Raw genomic sequence first — 16,551 nt, forward strand, 5'->3', positions numbered from 1 at the left:
CATTGCTTGCTCTTAGTATTGGCAGATCTCACTTCTGACTTGTTCTTGTTGGGCAATGTTTGGTTTAACATAGCACACACTTCTATCAGTTGTAGCTTCATGGTATTCCCTTAGATGCTTCTCCAAATCCTAACCTGCCTCCCACATCACCCACTTGACATATAGAAGTAGTAAGTTATAACATTGCATTATCTTCCAATTGAGACAGACCTCATGTCATATTTTTGTTATTTGCATTATGAGGGTTGGCCCATCTGGGATATTGATGGCATATCAGTAGGATATGCCATAAATTTCAGATAGATCTGGATGGAAATTCCTATATTCTAAAAATTATTTTGGAAGTCTCATAGTGGTGAATGGACAGTGCCTCACACAAGCATGTCCTCCTCTCCATTCACCTCTATGTGACTGGTGGAAATAGCTGAGCCAGCACTTGGCTGTTTTCAGAACTCCCATAGAGGCGAATGGAAGTTGCCTGCGCAAGTGTGACTACTCTCTGTTCACTTTTGGGGGTCCTGTTCTGGAGATGCGCGACCTGCACCTATCTGACATTGATGGCATACTCTAGTGATATGTCATCAATGTCCCAGATTGGAATACCCCTTTATGTCTACATACTTCCTGCAAAGCTATGATACGGCCCTTGTGCAAAAAGAGCACTTCTGTTTTTGACACTTTAGCATTTGTGATTTTACCCTAACCCTTGTTGAAAAATTCAATGAAAAAAAACAGATAAACAACACATATCACTGTCTGGACAAAGAATTGTGTGTTAACCGGAAAAAATACTTGCTTTGGATGAGTAAAGTTGTCCTTCTTTTTCATGTTATGGTTTTAATTAAGGATCAGAAATAGGCAGAATGAAACAATAGAATATTATGTCAATGTTTTTGAGACTGTACTAAAAATTGATATGTGGAAAAAAGGTTACTGTGTATCTCCCCTAAGGAGAAAATGATTCAGTATGTTCTCTTCCTTTTAAACAACAGAAGAACATGAGAACAATACGACTCTTGGACAATGAGTTCATATGCCTGAATCAATTTCCTGTCTGCTCAAAGCAATATGGTTGCTCCCATCTAATACCAGTGACATACCTAACATTCCTAGTGGTGAAATGCTTATCGGTGCTCCATGCCACCCTGTCTCCTGGAAGGACTGTAATGAGTCACAGATGTAAAGTCTTCTTTGTGATGGGTGGTCACACTGGAATAGCACTGACTTCACTAGACACATCTGCTTTGGCCATTAGAGGACATATACAAATAGCTGTGTTCGGGATAAACATCACCACTCTAATCTTATTAAGGAAAAAAACAGCCTACAAGGAATGCAAGGCACACATGTTCCTCATATTGTCATAACCATGCTTAAACAGGAACAGAAGGACAAAGAAAGTGATGGCACCAGACGCTCTGCTCCATCACTGAGAGGTGTTCTCCTACAAGATGCTGAAGAAACTGCATTCAGCCATCAACCAGTCATTCATGATTATATTATGATTGCTACATAGTAACAGGGACAGATTGAGACTGAATCAAAGCTGCTCTGCTCAGGATTAGAAAACTTGAAGCATTTAAAGTACTTTTACCTGGACTGATGTTGCAGGCAATTATCAGGAACAAACAGTATGTTCCTGATATTTGCCTGATCGTCAGAGGAGGTGAGAGCTGCATTTAGTTCCCACAGAGAATCATTGTACCTGGGCAGCAGATCCCTGTTTACACAGGAGGTGTGCTGCCCAGAAACAATGATTTTTGGTGTCAGCTGAAAGGCACGATCACACGATGAATGATGAATTTGATTGTCCATCTGTGATTGCTGGTACTTTTAAACCGGCCATTGGGAACGAGTGTTTCTACCATGCTCATCCCAGATAATTAGCCTGATTATTGGTCCGTGTAATAGGACCATTAGACTTAATCCTTAATCATCAATTAAGAGAGCATCTACTTTGGATTGCATCAGACCTTCATAAAGGTGACGGCTGTTCCCTTTCCATGTCTTGGGAAATAAATATTTATGACTTAGTTGAACATGGCAAACACTGAGTACATCCTTGTTCCAAGAATGAAGCTAGAAGCTATGTACAAGCAAACATGAATGCTATAATGATTGGTGCAGAATTTCTAATTGAAATAGCTTAGAAAGTCATCTTATCTGCATTACATTGGTAATTTCTGTCCCAAAAAAAACCCTTAGATAATCTGAGATAACCCCTATTTGCAATAGGGACAGGAGGAACCAATCTGAATGATGACAACATATATATATACAGTATCTCACAAAAGTGAGTACACCCCTCACATTTTTATAAATTGTTTATTATATCTTTTCATGGGACAGCGCTGAAGATATGACACTGATACAATATTAAGTAGTCAGTGTGCAGCTTGTATAACAGTGTAAATTTGGCGTTCCCTCAAAATAAGTCAATACACACATAAAAGCAAATTGTGCCCAATTAGCCATTTTCCCTCCCCGGTGTTATTTGACTTGTTAGTGTTACAAGGTCTCAGGTGTGAATGGGACAACGCCCCAAAGCATAGAAGTAAATCAACAACAGAATGCCTTACCCTAAGTCCACACCTGAGCGTTTTACAGCGCGTTCTTACGCGCTGTAAAACGCTCAACAAGGAGAAACCAATGCTTCCCTATGGGAATGGTTCTCACCTGGGCGTTTTACAGCGCGTACGATCGCGCTGTAAAACGCCCGACGCTCAAACAAGTTCTTGAGCTTCTTTGGGGCGTTTTGTCGCGCGTCCCCGTACATAGACTTTCGGGAACGCGCGACAATGGGCGTTCGCTTGTCTCTGTATGCGCGATTGTAAACGCCCATACAATCGCGCATACAGAGCGCTCCTTTCAGAACGCTCAGGTGTGAAACCAGGGTAAAACAGAAGAAAATACAACTTCTGGAGTGGCCCAGAGTCCTGACCTCAACCCGATTGAGATGCTGTGGCATGACCTCAAGAAAGCGATTCACACCAGACATCCAAAGAATATTGCTGAACTGAAACAGTTCTGTAAAGAGGAATGGTCAAGAATTACTCCTGACCGTTGTGCACGTCTGATCGGCAACTACAGGAAACGTTTGGTTGAAGTTATTGCTGCCAAAGGAGGTTCAACCAGTTATTAAATCCAAGGGTTCACATACTTTTTCCACCTGCACTGTGAATGTTTACATGGTGTGTTCAATAAAAACATGGTAACATTTAACCCCTTCCCGACCTTTGACGTACTGTTACGTCATGGGAACCACTGAGTTCCCGCAATTTGACGTAATAGTACGTCATAGTGATCGCGCGGGCACCGGAGCGGTGCGCGCGCGATCACTGCAGGGGCCCGGCAGTCCATGGTAGCCGGGCCCCTGCTGTATCCGCTGGCATCGCTGTAAAAGCCGATGCCGGCGGATTGACCCCTTCTATGCCGCGGTCCGCGCTGACTGCGACATACAAGAGGTTTGTGTCGGGTGAGGGAGAGGGAGAGCATCGAGTCCCCGTGCAGCAGCGCGGGGACCCGATGCGACACAAGGCAGCCCGATGCCGTGCAGAAGCTGCCCAATGCCTTGCACGGCATCAGGAACTGTCTTCTAAGGGAGACGAGGAGATCCAGCCTCAGGCTGGGTCTCCTAGGCAACCTGTTAGTGTATGACTCAGTGTCATACACTAACAGGCAATGCATTACAGTACAGATGTATTGTAATGCATTGCAGAGGGGATCAGACCCCCAAAATGAATGTCATAAATAAATGTCATAAATAAAGTAAAGTAAAAAAAGTTTTAAAAAAAGTGTTTTTAATAAAATTAATAAAGTAATACAATTAATAAAGTAAAAAAGAAAAAAAAAACGCCCCTTTCCTCTTATTTTATAATAAAAAACTGAAAAAAAAAATCATAACCCACACATATTAGGTATTGACGCGTTCGTAATGACCGGTCCTATAAATATATCACATGATCCACCCTGTCCGATAAACACCATAAAAAAATATAAATAAAAACTGTGTAAAAAAAAAGCAATTTTTGTCACATTACATCACAAAAATTGCAACAGCAAGTGATCAAAAAGGCGTATTCCCCCCAAAATAGTACCAATCAGACCGTCACCTCATCCCTCAAAAAATGAGACCCTACCTGAGAGAATCGGTTAAAAAAAAAAAGAAAAAGGCTCTCAGACTATGAGACACTAAAATATGATTATTTTTTGCTTCAAAACTGCTATTAATGTGCTAAAGTGAAAAAAATTAAAAAAGTATACATATTAGGTTTTGCCACGTGCATAACGATCTGCTCTATAAAAAAGTCACATGACCTAATCCCTCGGTTAAATGCTGTAAAAATAAAAAATATAAACGGTGCCAAAACATAAATTTTTTGTTACCTTGCCTCACAAAAAACGTAATATAGAGCAATAAAAAATCATATGTACCCCAAAATAGTGCCAATAAAACTGGCACCTTATCCCGTAGTTTCCAAAATTTGGTCACTTTTTTGAGTTTCTACTGTAGGGGTGCATCAGGGGGGCTTCAAATGAGACATGGCATCTAAAAACCAGTTCAGCTAAATTTGCCTTCCAAAAACCATATGGCGTTCCTTTCCTTCTGCGCCCTGCCGTGTGCCCGTACAGCAGTTTACGATCACATGTGGGGTGTTTCTATAAACCACAGAATCAGGGTAATAAATATTGAGTTTTATTTGGCTGTTAACTTTTGCTTTGCTACTGGAAAAAATGGTTTAAAATGTAAAATCTGCCAAAAAAGTGAAATTCTGAAATTTCATCTCCATTTTCCATCAATTCTTGTGGAACACCTAAAGGGTTAATAAAGTTTGTAAAATCAGTTTTGTATATCTTGAGGGATGTAGTTTCTAAAATGGGGTCATTTTTGGGTGGTTTCTATTATGTAAGCCTCACAAAGTGACTTCAGACCTGAACTGATCCTTAAAAAGTGGGTTTTGGAAATTTTCTGAAAAATTTCAAGATTTGCTTCCATACTTCTAAGCCTTCTAACGTCCCCAAAAAATAAAATGTCATTTTTAAAATGATCCAAACATGAAGTAGACATATGGGGAATGTAAAGTAATTACTATTTTTGAAGGTATTACTATCTATTATAAAAGTAGAGAAATTGAAATTTGCAAATTTGCTAATTTTTAAATTTTTTTGGTAAATTTGGTATTTTTTTATGAATAAAAATGTTTTTTTTTTTACTTATTGTTACCACTGTACAATATGTGATGAGAAAACAATCTCAGAATGGCCTGTGTAAGTAAAAGTGTTTTAAAGTTATCACCACATAAAGTGACATGTCAGATTTGCAAAAAAATGGCCTGGTCCTTAAGGTGAAAACAGGCCCGGGGTTGAAGGGGTTAATTCTATGTGTGTTATTAGTTTAAGAAGACTGTGATTGTCTATTGTTGTGACTTGGATGAAGATCAGATCACATTTTATGACCAATTTGTGCAGAAATCCATATCATTCCAAAGGGTTCACATACTTTTTCTTGCAACTGTATATATCAAATAAATTAGTCGTTAAGGATAAACAAAGAAAACCACACAAACAAAGACTTCCACAGCAGAATTCACATTCCTTATTATAGGGTTTGTCTGTCATCATCAAACAGCCCTACTCCATGGGAGATCCGATTCTTTAGCTAATCTACTCATCTAGAGGACGTCTAAATAAGAGGAACCACTTAAGAGTTCCCACAAGACGACACTGCCTAAATTAAAATTCTGTATAAATACCAAAGGTTTCCATGTATTTCATTTTGTGTGCATGGTTCTGTTCTAGCACTTATTTTCAGAAGATGTAATGCCGGTGCAGAAATGTACCAGATCAGTGCCATGAAGCTTCATGGAGTCATTTCTTGCAGTCAGTGCTAAATACTAGAATGCATAAAGCAGAGATCATGCCATTGAAAGCATCACTCTGCAGCAGAAGCTAGACAATAAAAATGAACTTTTTTTAAATTGATTTAAGACTAGTCTTTTGTGCTATAATAAAAATGGCCATACACCTTCAATAACTATTCCTGCCATCATCTCATACACATGCATGCTCGGTCCAACTGAGTGTGCATATGTTCTCAAAGAAAACTTTGATATTGATGGCCTATCCTCAGGATAGCTCATCAATATCAGATAGGCAAGGGTCTGACTTCTGTTATCCCTGCCGATCTGCTGTTTGAAGAGGAAGCGGCACTCCAGTGAGCGCTGTGGCCTCTTCCTAGGCCATGTGATGTCACGTTTATCGGTCAAATGGCCGAGACGCAGCTCAGTTCCATTCAAGTGAATCCAACTAAGTTTCAATACCAAGTATAGCCATTACCCAACGGGAAGGAGGCTCCCTAGCATTGCGAGTGACGATAGGGAGGCTCGTTCCCGTCGCGGCCTGCTATTGGCTGCCCCCGACGCAGGATGTTTTGCAGCGGCGGCCGTGCGGGAGTCGAGGAGCCAGGTAAGTACAACCTCTGTGAGGGGCCCGGGCACATGATGATGGGGGGGCATTTTAGGGGTTGGGTAACCCCTTTAAGTACCAACATAAAAATCAAAAATCAGTAGGCTGTCTATACAGGTTGTGATCAAAGTTTTATGAAGTTTTTGAAGAAGTATAAATGAGAGATACTACTCGTACTACTTTTTTGAATCCACTCCTGGTTTTGGCTTCAAAACGGCATAAAAAGACCTAATTAAACCCTGCATGTGTACAGGCTGCCTTACGTAAAAATGCTATTTCCACTGCCTACAGCTATCTGCAGGTGGAGCTCCTTGGCATTTCAGGATCCACCTTCTGCTTTCAGAAGAGCAGCTGTGAGCGCCTCAGACATTTTGAACCACTGCTTCAGGAAATATGAAAAAACGCTCATGCAGCCCCACCTGTAGGGTCAGGAAATTAGCCAAGCACAGCGGCAAAACTGATGTTGTCATAATTCTACTTATAGAGAAGGAAATCTGGAGAACTTCAGCGAAGACCAGTGACTACGTATAAATAATTTACATTTTTATGTGGCATTCTATTTCTCAAAATGTTTTTAAGCAGACGGCAGACTGAACAATAAACTCCTTTGCTGACCTCCGGAGAGGATATTTGGTCAGAGGAAATTATGCCAAAAAGTGACCAACAAATGTTTCCAGCTGCCTGTAATTCAGAAGTGAAAGCCAGATTAAATATACTCTCTCAAGTCTGGCAATATGTGGGATCAGCAGATTGCGTGTTTATGACTTACTCTCTCCTATAAGGACAGAACAGAGTTACTCTGCCTTCTGGACATAGCTGCTTCAGAAGGCAGTCATCTGCCAGAACTTTACTTATTGCAGTTCTGTATCATATCATTATCAGCGCGTTCAAATAACTAAAGTATCATGCACATAGTATCAAGTAGAAAGGTCATGAAACCAATATAGGATCAACACATGCATAATTGCATCATTACAGACCAGATGGTGGTTATTCTATGTACAGTAGTACATCAGTGCATCAGAATGTGGAGGGGTGAGATGCACACCATAGTGGTCAGAGAGAACACCACCCAAAATTGCATCAAAGGGCATCTGTCAGAAGCTATGTACCTGTAAACTGGATGACATGTTACATGAGGCTCTGCAATCTCTGCAACCCTCTCCACTTTGATTGGCAAGGCCAGGCAGGGTACACAAGATCACGCCTGACCCGCATGGGTTGCTGAGAGAGCAGAGCCTCTAGGTGTAATGGCAACGCTCCCGTTGCTCCAAGAGGTTCAATTGTGTATGTTATAGCATCATTTTTCTCAACAATGCGGGCACATATGAACATGGGACCAACACAGATGCCCATTAAACATGGTTCCCTAGGGGTCAGTCTTCTCAAAGAAGATGGCTAGCATATGTACTATATGATGGAACTGGGAATCTGTCACAGGAAGTCTGGTCTACATAAAGGGGTGGTCTTCTCAAAGAGATGGTCTTTAGGAGAGGTGTATTTGTTGGCCCATCAACAAGGGCACATAAAATGGGTATATGGTTAGATTTTCCAATGAGCGGTGGTTTGGTTGTGAAATGAGTACAGAGGACATAGAAATCTGCCTCAAAATAGGCCAACCGATAGTTTTTACACCATGTGCGTTATAAATGCGGCTTTTATGCAGCTCATTCACATTCAAGTCCAAAACAATTATCATTTCTTACCTTCAGTTTTTAAAAGCTACTCCCCATTCCCTTTATAGAGTCATCATCCCTTTCAATTATCACAGAGTTAGGGTCGATTCACACGTCTGCAAAATGGGTCCGCATCCGTTCCGCAATTTTGCGGAACGGGTATGGACCCATTCATTTTCAATGGTGCAGAAAAAGATGCGGACATCACACAGTGTGCTGTCCGCATCCGCACTTCCATTCCGCTGCTCTGCAAAAAAATAGAACATGTCCTATTCTTGTCCGCAGCCATGGACAAGAAAAGGCATTTCTATTATAGTGCCAGCCATGTGCGGTCCGCAAAATGTGGAACACACATGGCCGGTGTCCGTGTTTTGCGGATCCGCAATTTGCGGACCGCAAAACAGTTGCAGACGTGTGAATGGACCCTTAGGCTTCTTTCACATCTGCATTTTCAGTTCTGGATTTGAGATCCGGCAGAGGATCTCAAAACCGGAATTGAACGGTTCAGTTTTGTCCCCATTCATTGTCAATTGGGATAAACTGATCAGGATGCATAAGAATGCATCCATTCCATTTTGTTGCATTTTGCTGCCCGGTTTGCGAAACGGAGCAAACCGTATCCAACACGAAAATCATTGTAAGGCATCATGCACACGACCGTTGTTGTGTTCCGTTCCGCAAAGTGGGGTTCCGTTGTTCCGTGATCTGTTTCCGTTTTTGTTTCCGTGTGTCTTCCTTTATTTTTGGAGGATCACCAGACATGAAGGAAAGTAAAAAAAGTCTAAGTCAAGTTTGCCATGCAAATGATAGGAAAAAAAAGGACGCGGATGACAATCTTGTGTGCCTCCGCGTTTTTTCACGGTCCCATTGACTTGAATGGGTCCACGAACCGTTTTCCGTGAAAAAAATAGGACAGGTTAGATTTTTTTGGAAGGACTGGAACCACGGATCACGGACGCGGATGACAAACGGTGCATTAGCCGAGTTTTCAACGGACCCATTGAAAGTCAAGGGGTCCGCAGAAAATCACGAAAAACGGAACAACGGACACAGAATAAAACAACGGTCGTGTGCATGAGGCCTAAGTCAGTGGTGCTGGAGTCAGTTTTTTTGTTAGTGGTTTGTTCAGTTTTGATTTAATACAACCGGATCCGGCCGAAACTGATGCATCCGGATGTATTAGATGGCACAGATCCGTTTGATTCCGGTTTTGAGATCTTCTGCCGGATCTCAAAACCGAAATAACAACCAGATGTCTAGATCCTGACAATGATGCTATCATGATCAAAGCTTAAAGGTGCATTCACATGCCCTGAGTGAGCAGGCAATTATCAGGAAGGAACCATTACATCCTGATAATTGCCTGCTCACAAGTGGAGGTGAAGAGGTGCATTTACTGTACATGCAGCGATCACCTCCACTGTATACCTACTGCCATCGTTCATCCTTATACTGATTCATTGTTTTAGGGGAGCAGATCGCCAGATTTGTGGCCCAATTTTGGCGCATCTTAGGCCCCACCCACTTTCATGTGAAGCTCTGCCCTTTCTCTGAAGTCCCGTCATTTATCATTTATCATTTATACCAGTTCTACATTTCTCTTTGGCTGAATGGATGGATCCTCAGCTTGGCTTGATATCATTTTATTGGTCTATTGGATCACTACCAGAACACAGGTAAATAAAATGGCCCAGATTTACTAAGGTGTCTGCACCAAAAATGTCTTTTGTCAAATTGGTGCATGTAGGGTTTCTACACTTTTCTCTCTACATTCTCAACAAGACGGGACTTCAGAGAAAGGGCAGAGCTTCACATGAAAGTGGGCGGGGCCTAAGATGCGCCATTTGCGCCCAAATTGTGCCACAAATCTGGCATAGAAATCTGCCTCAAAATAGGCCAACCGATAGTTGGTACAAAGTCAGTGAAAAGTGTTTTCCCTGCACCAGATTTATCATCCCATCTGAGCCCCTGTGATAAATTTGTTGCATGTCTAGAAAGCTTATCCAAGCTTACGCCATCTTTACATTTAGTAAATCTGGGCAATTGAAGAAAATGTTTGACTTACCAAATCTTTTATAGCCAAAGGACTGTACCTCCTCCTCTTCTGCAAAGTCGTCTACAAGATTAAAAAAAAATGGTTTTATAATTGTGCATAGTTACATAGTGATAGTGAAGGGGTTCTAAAGGCTTTTACTATTGATGACCTATCCTCAGAATAGGTCATCAATATCAGATCAGCGGGGGTGACAGCCTCAGCTGTACGGGGAGACGATGTCTCCCTTCTCTCTTCCTGATCTCCACTGTAAGTCTATGGGACAGCAGCAGTGGACAGAAAGAGAGAAGGGAGACGGCACATGCGCACTGCGCGCACCAGCTCCTCATACAGTTGATTGGTGGGGGTACTAGGTGTTGGACCCCAGCCGATCTGACATTGATGACATATCCTGAGGACAGGTCATCAATAGAAAAAGCCCAGAGAACCTCTTTAAGGTTAAAAAAAAAGCAGACATAAATCCATCTGGTTCAACTAGATAGCGTGCAGTGTTGGTTTAGAAGAAGACAAGAAAAATCTCTCTGAAGCAAAAGCCAATTTTCTTCCAACTTTCTCATAGAAATTATTTGCTGACTCCAAATATGAAAACATACTTTCTGGTATCATGATGGATCACTGATCAATGACAGTTCAAGATTACAATGGGCAGGGGTGAAGCATATGCTACGGTAGCGTTGACCTACAGTCACACTTTCTAGGTTCAGTCAACATGCTACATATATACACTTCAATGTATTTAGGTCAATAATAGCTTTATGTATAAGCAATAACAGTCCAGTCCAGGAGGTCATTCGGACGTCCATGGCTGGGTCATGCTGTATTCAGAAGTCTAATGCTAGCCATACATGGGTCACTTTTTCTTAGGGTACGGCCCTAAGGGGCAGATTCTGATGCATTTCCACAGCGGAATGATCACTGTGGATTTTGCTTGGATTTTCCCAAAAATTCCACCCTACACATTGCAAAGGGTGAAATCTTCAGTGGAAATCCAAAGCCTAATTGTCATGCTACTGATTTAAAATCTGCACCGGAGATCAATTTACCCTGCAGATTTTTTCCTGCAGTGTAAGGATAAGATTTCTCCAAATCTCATTGATGTTACTATAAAAAAAATGCAGATTTGCTGTATGCAAATTCACTGCATTTCTGTCCCATGTGGTGCATTTCTGTCCCACCCTAATAATTCTATGAATCTGAGCCGTTATTGATCTTATTTCATATAAAGACATATTTAAAGGCATTTTCCACCTTTTAGAAATTGATGGCCTATTTTCCATTCAAGTGAATGGTAGCTGAGCTGCAGTATGGTGGCACCTCGACTATGGTCAGAGCCTTCTGCTTCCAGATCCATGCACTGTTAAGTTTCTGGAGCCGGCGGCTGATGCAGGGTGTCGGACCCCCACCCATCTGAGATTGATGACCAATTTGGAGAGACCAAAGAACCTGCTAGTGCTCGACCATTTGCAAAGCTTTCTCAGACTTTTCCTAGTTCTTGAAGGGACAGTCATTGATGGTAAATGGGATCATTCATGGATGACTTGGATATCGACTGCATTTGGTCTTACTAATGTATTGTTATTATTCATATTGCCTTCTTTGCTGGCTGGATACATTTTTCCATCACATTATACACTTCTCGTTTCTATGGTTACGACCACCCTGCAATCCATTAGTGGTGTCAATGTTTGCACACTATAGGAAAAAGCACTAGCCTATGTGAGCTCTTATGGTCCTGGCCATCAGAGAGACCGACGCTTCTTCTATAGTGGGCAAGTACGACCACCTCTAGTGGATTGCAAGGTGGTCGTAACCATGGAAACGAGCAGTGTATAATGTGATGGAAAAATGAATCAATCCAACAAAGGAAGCAATATGGAGAATCACAATACATTAGTAAGTGCCTTGTATTAACTTTCTCTACCTGATAAATGTCATTTGCTGAAGTGAGACAACCCCTTTAATATGAAATGGTGAGGGACAAGTGCAGGGGGTTTACTATAGAACAGGGATGCTCAACCTACAGCCCTCCAGCTGTTGTAAAACTACAACTCCCACCATGCCCCTCTGTAGGCTGATAGCTGTAGGCTGTCCGGGAATTATGGGAGTTGTAGTTTTGCAACAGCTGGAGGGTTGCAGGTTGAGCATGCCTGCTATAGAAATTCATCTCTGGATACTGAATGCTAAAAATGTGAAAACCGAGCATGAAAGGAAAAGGAAACATCCAGGAAATAAGGTTGTAATTCAATCCTTAATAACCGTGAGCATGAATAACACAGGAAATTTCTATTACTTCCATCCCCAGCCCCCCATGTGAAGAAGCTTGGGGGATGGGGACAGGTAAGTATGTTCATGTGAGACTTTTCAGCAGTCTCCCACAGATCTCTGTAATAGGTGGGAAGAGTTGTTCTTACAGATAGTGGCAAAGCAACCCTGCCGAATAATAGGGCCGAACACGGGAGTTGCAAGCCCTGGCTCTTGATAGAGAGGCTACAACGTTTTGTGGGCAAAACTATACCGATCCTCTACTGAAGCCAGGGTCAAACCATAACACTACCTCCATCTTGTCCACCTTGTTGTCCTCATAACAGTGATAGCCACAGTGCCTGAATGAGGACCAGTAACAGTGTCCCCATTAGGTCCAGTCACAGGCTTCCCCCATGCTAGGTAACAGTCAGAGTTCTCCCATTAGCACCATGCAAGTGATCCCATCCATACCAATTACCATGTACCCATTAGTGCTAGCCATAATGTCCCCCAAAAAGTGGCAGCTGCAATGTCCCCAGCACAGATTATAAGTGCCAGGCCGGAACGCCATGCCGGAGAATGCCCTGCTGCTCTTGGCTAACTCAGTGAAATGTCGGAAGTTACTTGTAAATTATAGGTACTTTTTATACACTTTTGTGTTCAATACCTCCCTGGTTTTACCGTCTGCTTGGCATCATGGAAACATTCTTTATACTCACAGAGTTCGGATCATATCCAACACTGGTTCCCTACAGTTCTAACAATGTGCATGTACTCATGTCAGGTGAACATGATTAGGCCAGGTTTTAAGCCTCTGGGTGTTAATAAGAAAATTTCCTTTCACCGACAACAAGCAGAAATCATATAAATGTCAAGGGATGGAAATACAAAGTATTTCCGAAAATAGCAGAACTTTTCCTTAGGCAATGAGTAAGCTTAGCTGACGAAATGAGGAATAAAAAACGTTGAGCTCTAAAGCAGGATTTTAATATCCACAGGATAGTACATTGATATATGATCGTTGGTGGTCAGACACCCAGTGGCATACATAGAGAAGTAAGGGCCCCATAGCAAGGACCAAACCATGCCCCCCGCACAGAACAGGCCGGTTTCTGTCTAAACCCTTTTCAATGAACCTTTGGCCATTTTTTCCACTGCCTCATTAGTTAAAAGTTGTTCCTTTAGATTTAGAGGGTAGAGTCCTGACCAAGTTTTCACCCCCAGTGGAAGAGGAGATGATACCAACTGGGCCCCCTCTTGCCCTGGGCCATATAGAAGTCTCATGGTCTGCCGCTATGGTAGTTACGCCCCTGCCGGCACCGCCCGTTTCAGAATAGATCTGGTGCTAGAAGTTGTCATTGGAACTACACAGCGCCATCCATTGTGCAATGGACAGAGCTTGTAACTGCAGTAATGTTAACTTCAATGGGAGCAGGGGTACGGTTACCCGCTCTGTATTAAAGTCCCGGAATACTCCTTTATGTTCTTTATTGCATAAATGTTAAAACAATAAAAAAGTTACAAATTACTTATAAGAAATATTTGCAGTGTCATGCAGCTAAGGGTGGGTTCAAATCTGCGTCCTGGATTCCGTCATGGCTTTCCGTTCTAACATGGAGGCATTCCGTTTTGATCCGTCTTAATAGAAGTCTATTTGCAATCATAACGGATCTGTCTGGTTCCCGTTATGCAAGACGGAAAACAAAGTCCTGTCGCACAGGACTTTTTTCTCCGTTCTGCATAACGGAAACGGGACGGGTCCGTTATGATTCCCATAGACTTCTATTAAGACAGAATGCCTTTTAAAGGCTTCCGTTTTGCATTCCGTCATAATACAAGTCTATGGGAAACAGAACGGATCCGTCCTTCCGTCTTATGGATTCCGTTATTTTCCGTTAAAACCATGTTATAAGGGAAAGCCATAACGGAATCCAGAACGCAGAGGTGCACCCACCCTAACTAATCTGATGTTGTAATACGTACAACATGTAACTGAATGTCATGGTCTTTAAGAATTAGATGGAAATGAAAATAAATTGCTCAGATTATAATTTTGCTAATTTATTACAGCAGCAGCTAGCAGAGGTTTAACATGAAGTTTGAGGTTCCAACAAAAAGCGGTGGGATGGAAGTACGGAGGCAGATAGCACACGGAGTGCTGTGCGCATCTTTTGCTGCCCCATTGAAATGAATGGGTCCGCACCCGCTCCACAAAATTGCAGAACGTATGTGGACCCAAAAATACAGTTGTTTTGAATGGACCTCAGGCTGTTATGCCCCTGGCAGATAGTCCAATGTGGCAATTGATGTAGAACTGAGCAAATAACCCTGTCACTCCATGTGTGCAAAGGCAGAATCAGTTTCAGAAAATCACATGTAATCCTGATATGTTTTATGGCCAACCGTCTGTATCTATGCATACAGTAGATGCAGAATTTCACACAATAGAGACCTATCAATAGCATGGCAGAATACATGCATTTATAAAATAATAAAAATTATGCAAAAAAGTATCAAAATGCCACATGGCGTGGTAAAATTGTGCAGCCTCCTGGCATCTTATATACATGTCTCTTCCCCATGTCTGTGGGAAGGCAGGCACATTCATTTACATACATACAGTATATGTTGCTTACACCTCTTTTAGCAGACATTTTTCCAAACTATAGTGGTAAGATCAACTCAAACAATAAATTTGGCACCCGCTATGTACTTAGTTATTTAAAGGGGTTCTGCAGTTTGTTTAAACTGATGATCTATCCTCTGGATAGATCATCAACATCTGATCGGTGGGGGTCCGACCCCCGGGACCCCGCTGATCAGCTGTTTGAGAAGGCAGCGGCGCTCCAGGAGCGTCACGGCCTTCTCACTGTTTACCGCAGGCCCAGTGATGTCACGACTAGTATCAACTGGCCTGGGTGCCCAGGCCAGTTGATACAAGTCGTGACGTCACTGGGCCTGCGGTAAACAGTGAGAAGGCCGCGGCGCTGCTGGAGCGCCCCTGCCTTCTCAAACAGCTGATCGGCGAGGGTCCCGGGTGTCGGACCCCGACCGATGAAATGCTGATGATCTATCCAGAGGATAGAATATCAGTTTAAACAAACTGCAGAACCCCTTTAATGCATTTTGCTTAGACTAGATTCACATCTGCATCAAAGGTTCCGGCAAGAGCCTCCGTCGCATCGTAACTTTGTCCATCAGAGTGCTGGTATTCATGGCAGTATGAATGGGATCTGTTGGGCGCTGGCGGTCTCTGGCATATGCCAAACCTGTCACTTCTGGTATTCGGTTCCTAGGCTCGAACAGAATACTGGAATTCGACAGCAGATCAGAACTTAGCCGTAGTAAATGTCCCAAAATGTCTCCCTTACTGCTAATAGTGTACCTTCAATAGAGACAGATCACGTGACAGCTATGGGGCCCAGGGGGAGGGGGCCCGACACTGAACTCTTTCAGATGTCAAATCACTGCATTTTCACGAAGCCACCACATGGGGGAGCTCAGCCCTTACAAATTATCACAGCTTCCATTTTAGTCAATGGTAACTGCATACATTTCTATGCAATAAGCTCCCCCTTGTGGTGGCTGCAAGGAGCCAGCTTTGTAATAGATGGGAAGCAGGAGATTTATCAATGTAAGTATTCTAGTTGTCTGGCATGAATACATTGAGAAACATGGTGGTCAGAATAAGCACCATATTTATGAAGCGCCTGTTCTACTTTACTGACATAGAAGTGGGTGAGGGCTATGGGGCCCCATGAGATCTGTATATGCCCCTGCTCACAGCATATTCCACAGAAACATTCTATGCTCTCATTATGACTAATCCAGATTCAACTATAGCAATTTATCTCTTGAATCCAAAGAATAGGCTTCACCCAACACGTATCTCCTGCCAGCACTATGTAAAACTTCTTCCACTAGCTCCCAGGTTTCTTTCAACTTAAACTGTAAAATTCATCTTTATTCTTGGCTCAGCCATGGCTGTGAGATATTATTTCACTCCCACACACAGCTATAGTACTCTACATCAGCAGCGGTTTAGGTGAGAGGGAATTAGCTAAGATGTAGAAGTCTTGTTTCAGGTTTCAGGAATTGCCTCAATAGGTTTGC

At 42.4% G+C, this 16,551-nt stretch overlaps 1 protein-coding gene across 1 annotated transcript in view; it reads right to left on the minus strand.

The window, feature by feature from the left end:
* Positions 1–16,551, minus strand: part of COLEC12 (collectin subfamily member 12) — a 149,004-nt gene that overhangs the window by 122,968 nt on the left and 9,485 nt on the right. The window contains exon 2 of the mRNA XM_040431787.1: positions 10,207–10,257. Within this exon, the coding sequence (XP_040287721.1) occupies positions 10,207–10,257 (51 nt within the window). The remainder of the gene's footprint in view (positions 1–10,206; positions 10,258–16,551) is intronic.

This window comes from Bufo bufo, chromosome 5 (assembly GCF_905171765.1).
Source record: "Bufo bufo chromosome 5, aBufBuf1.1, whole genome shotgun sequence".
NCBI classification, from domain to species: Eukaryota; Metazoa; Chordata; class Amphibia; order Anura; family Bufonidae; genus Bufo; species Bufo bufo.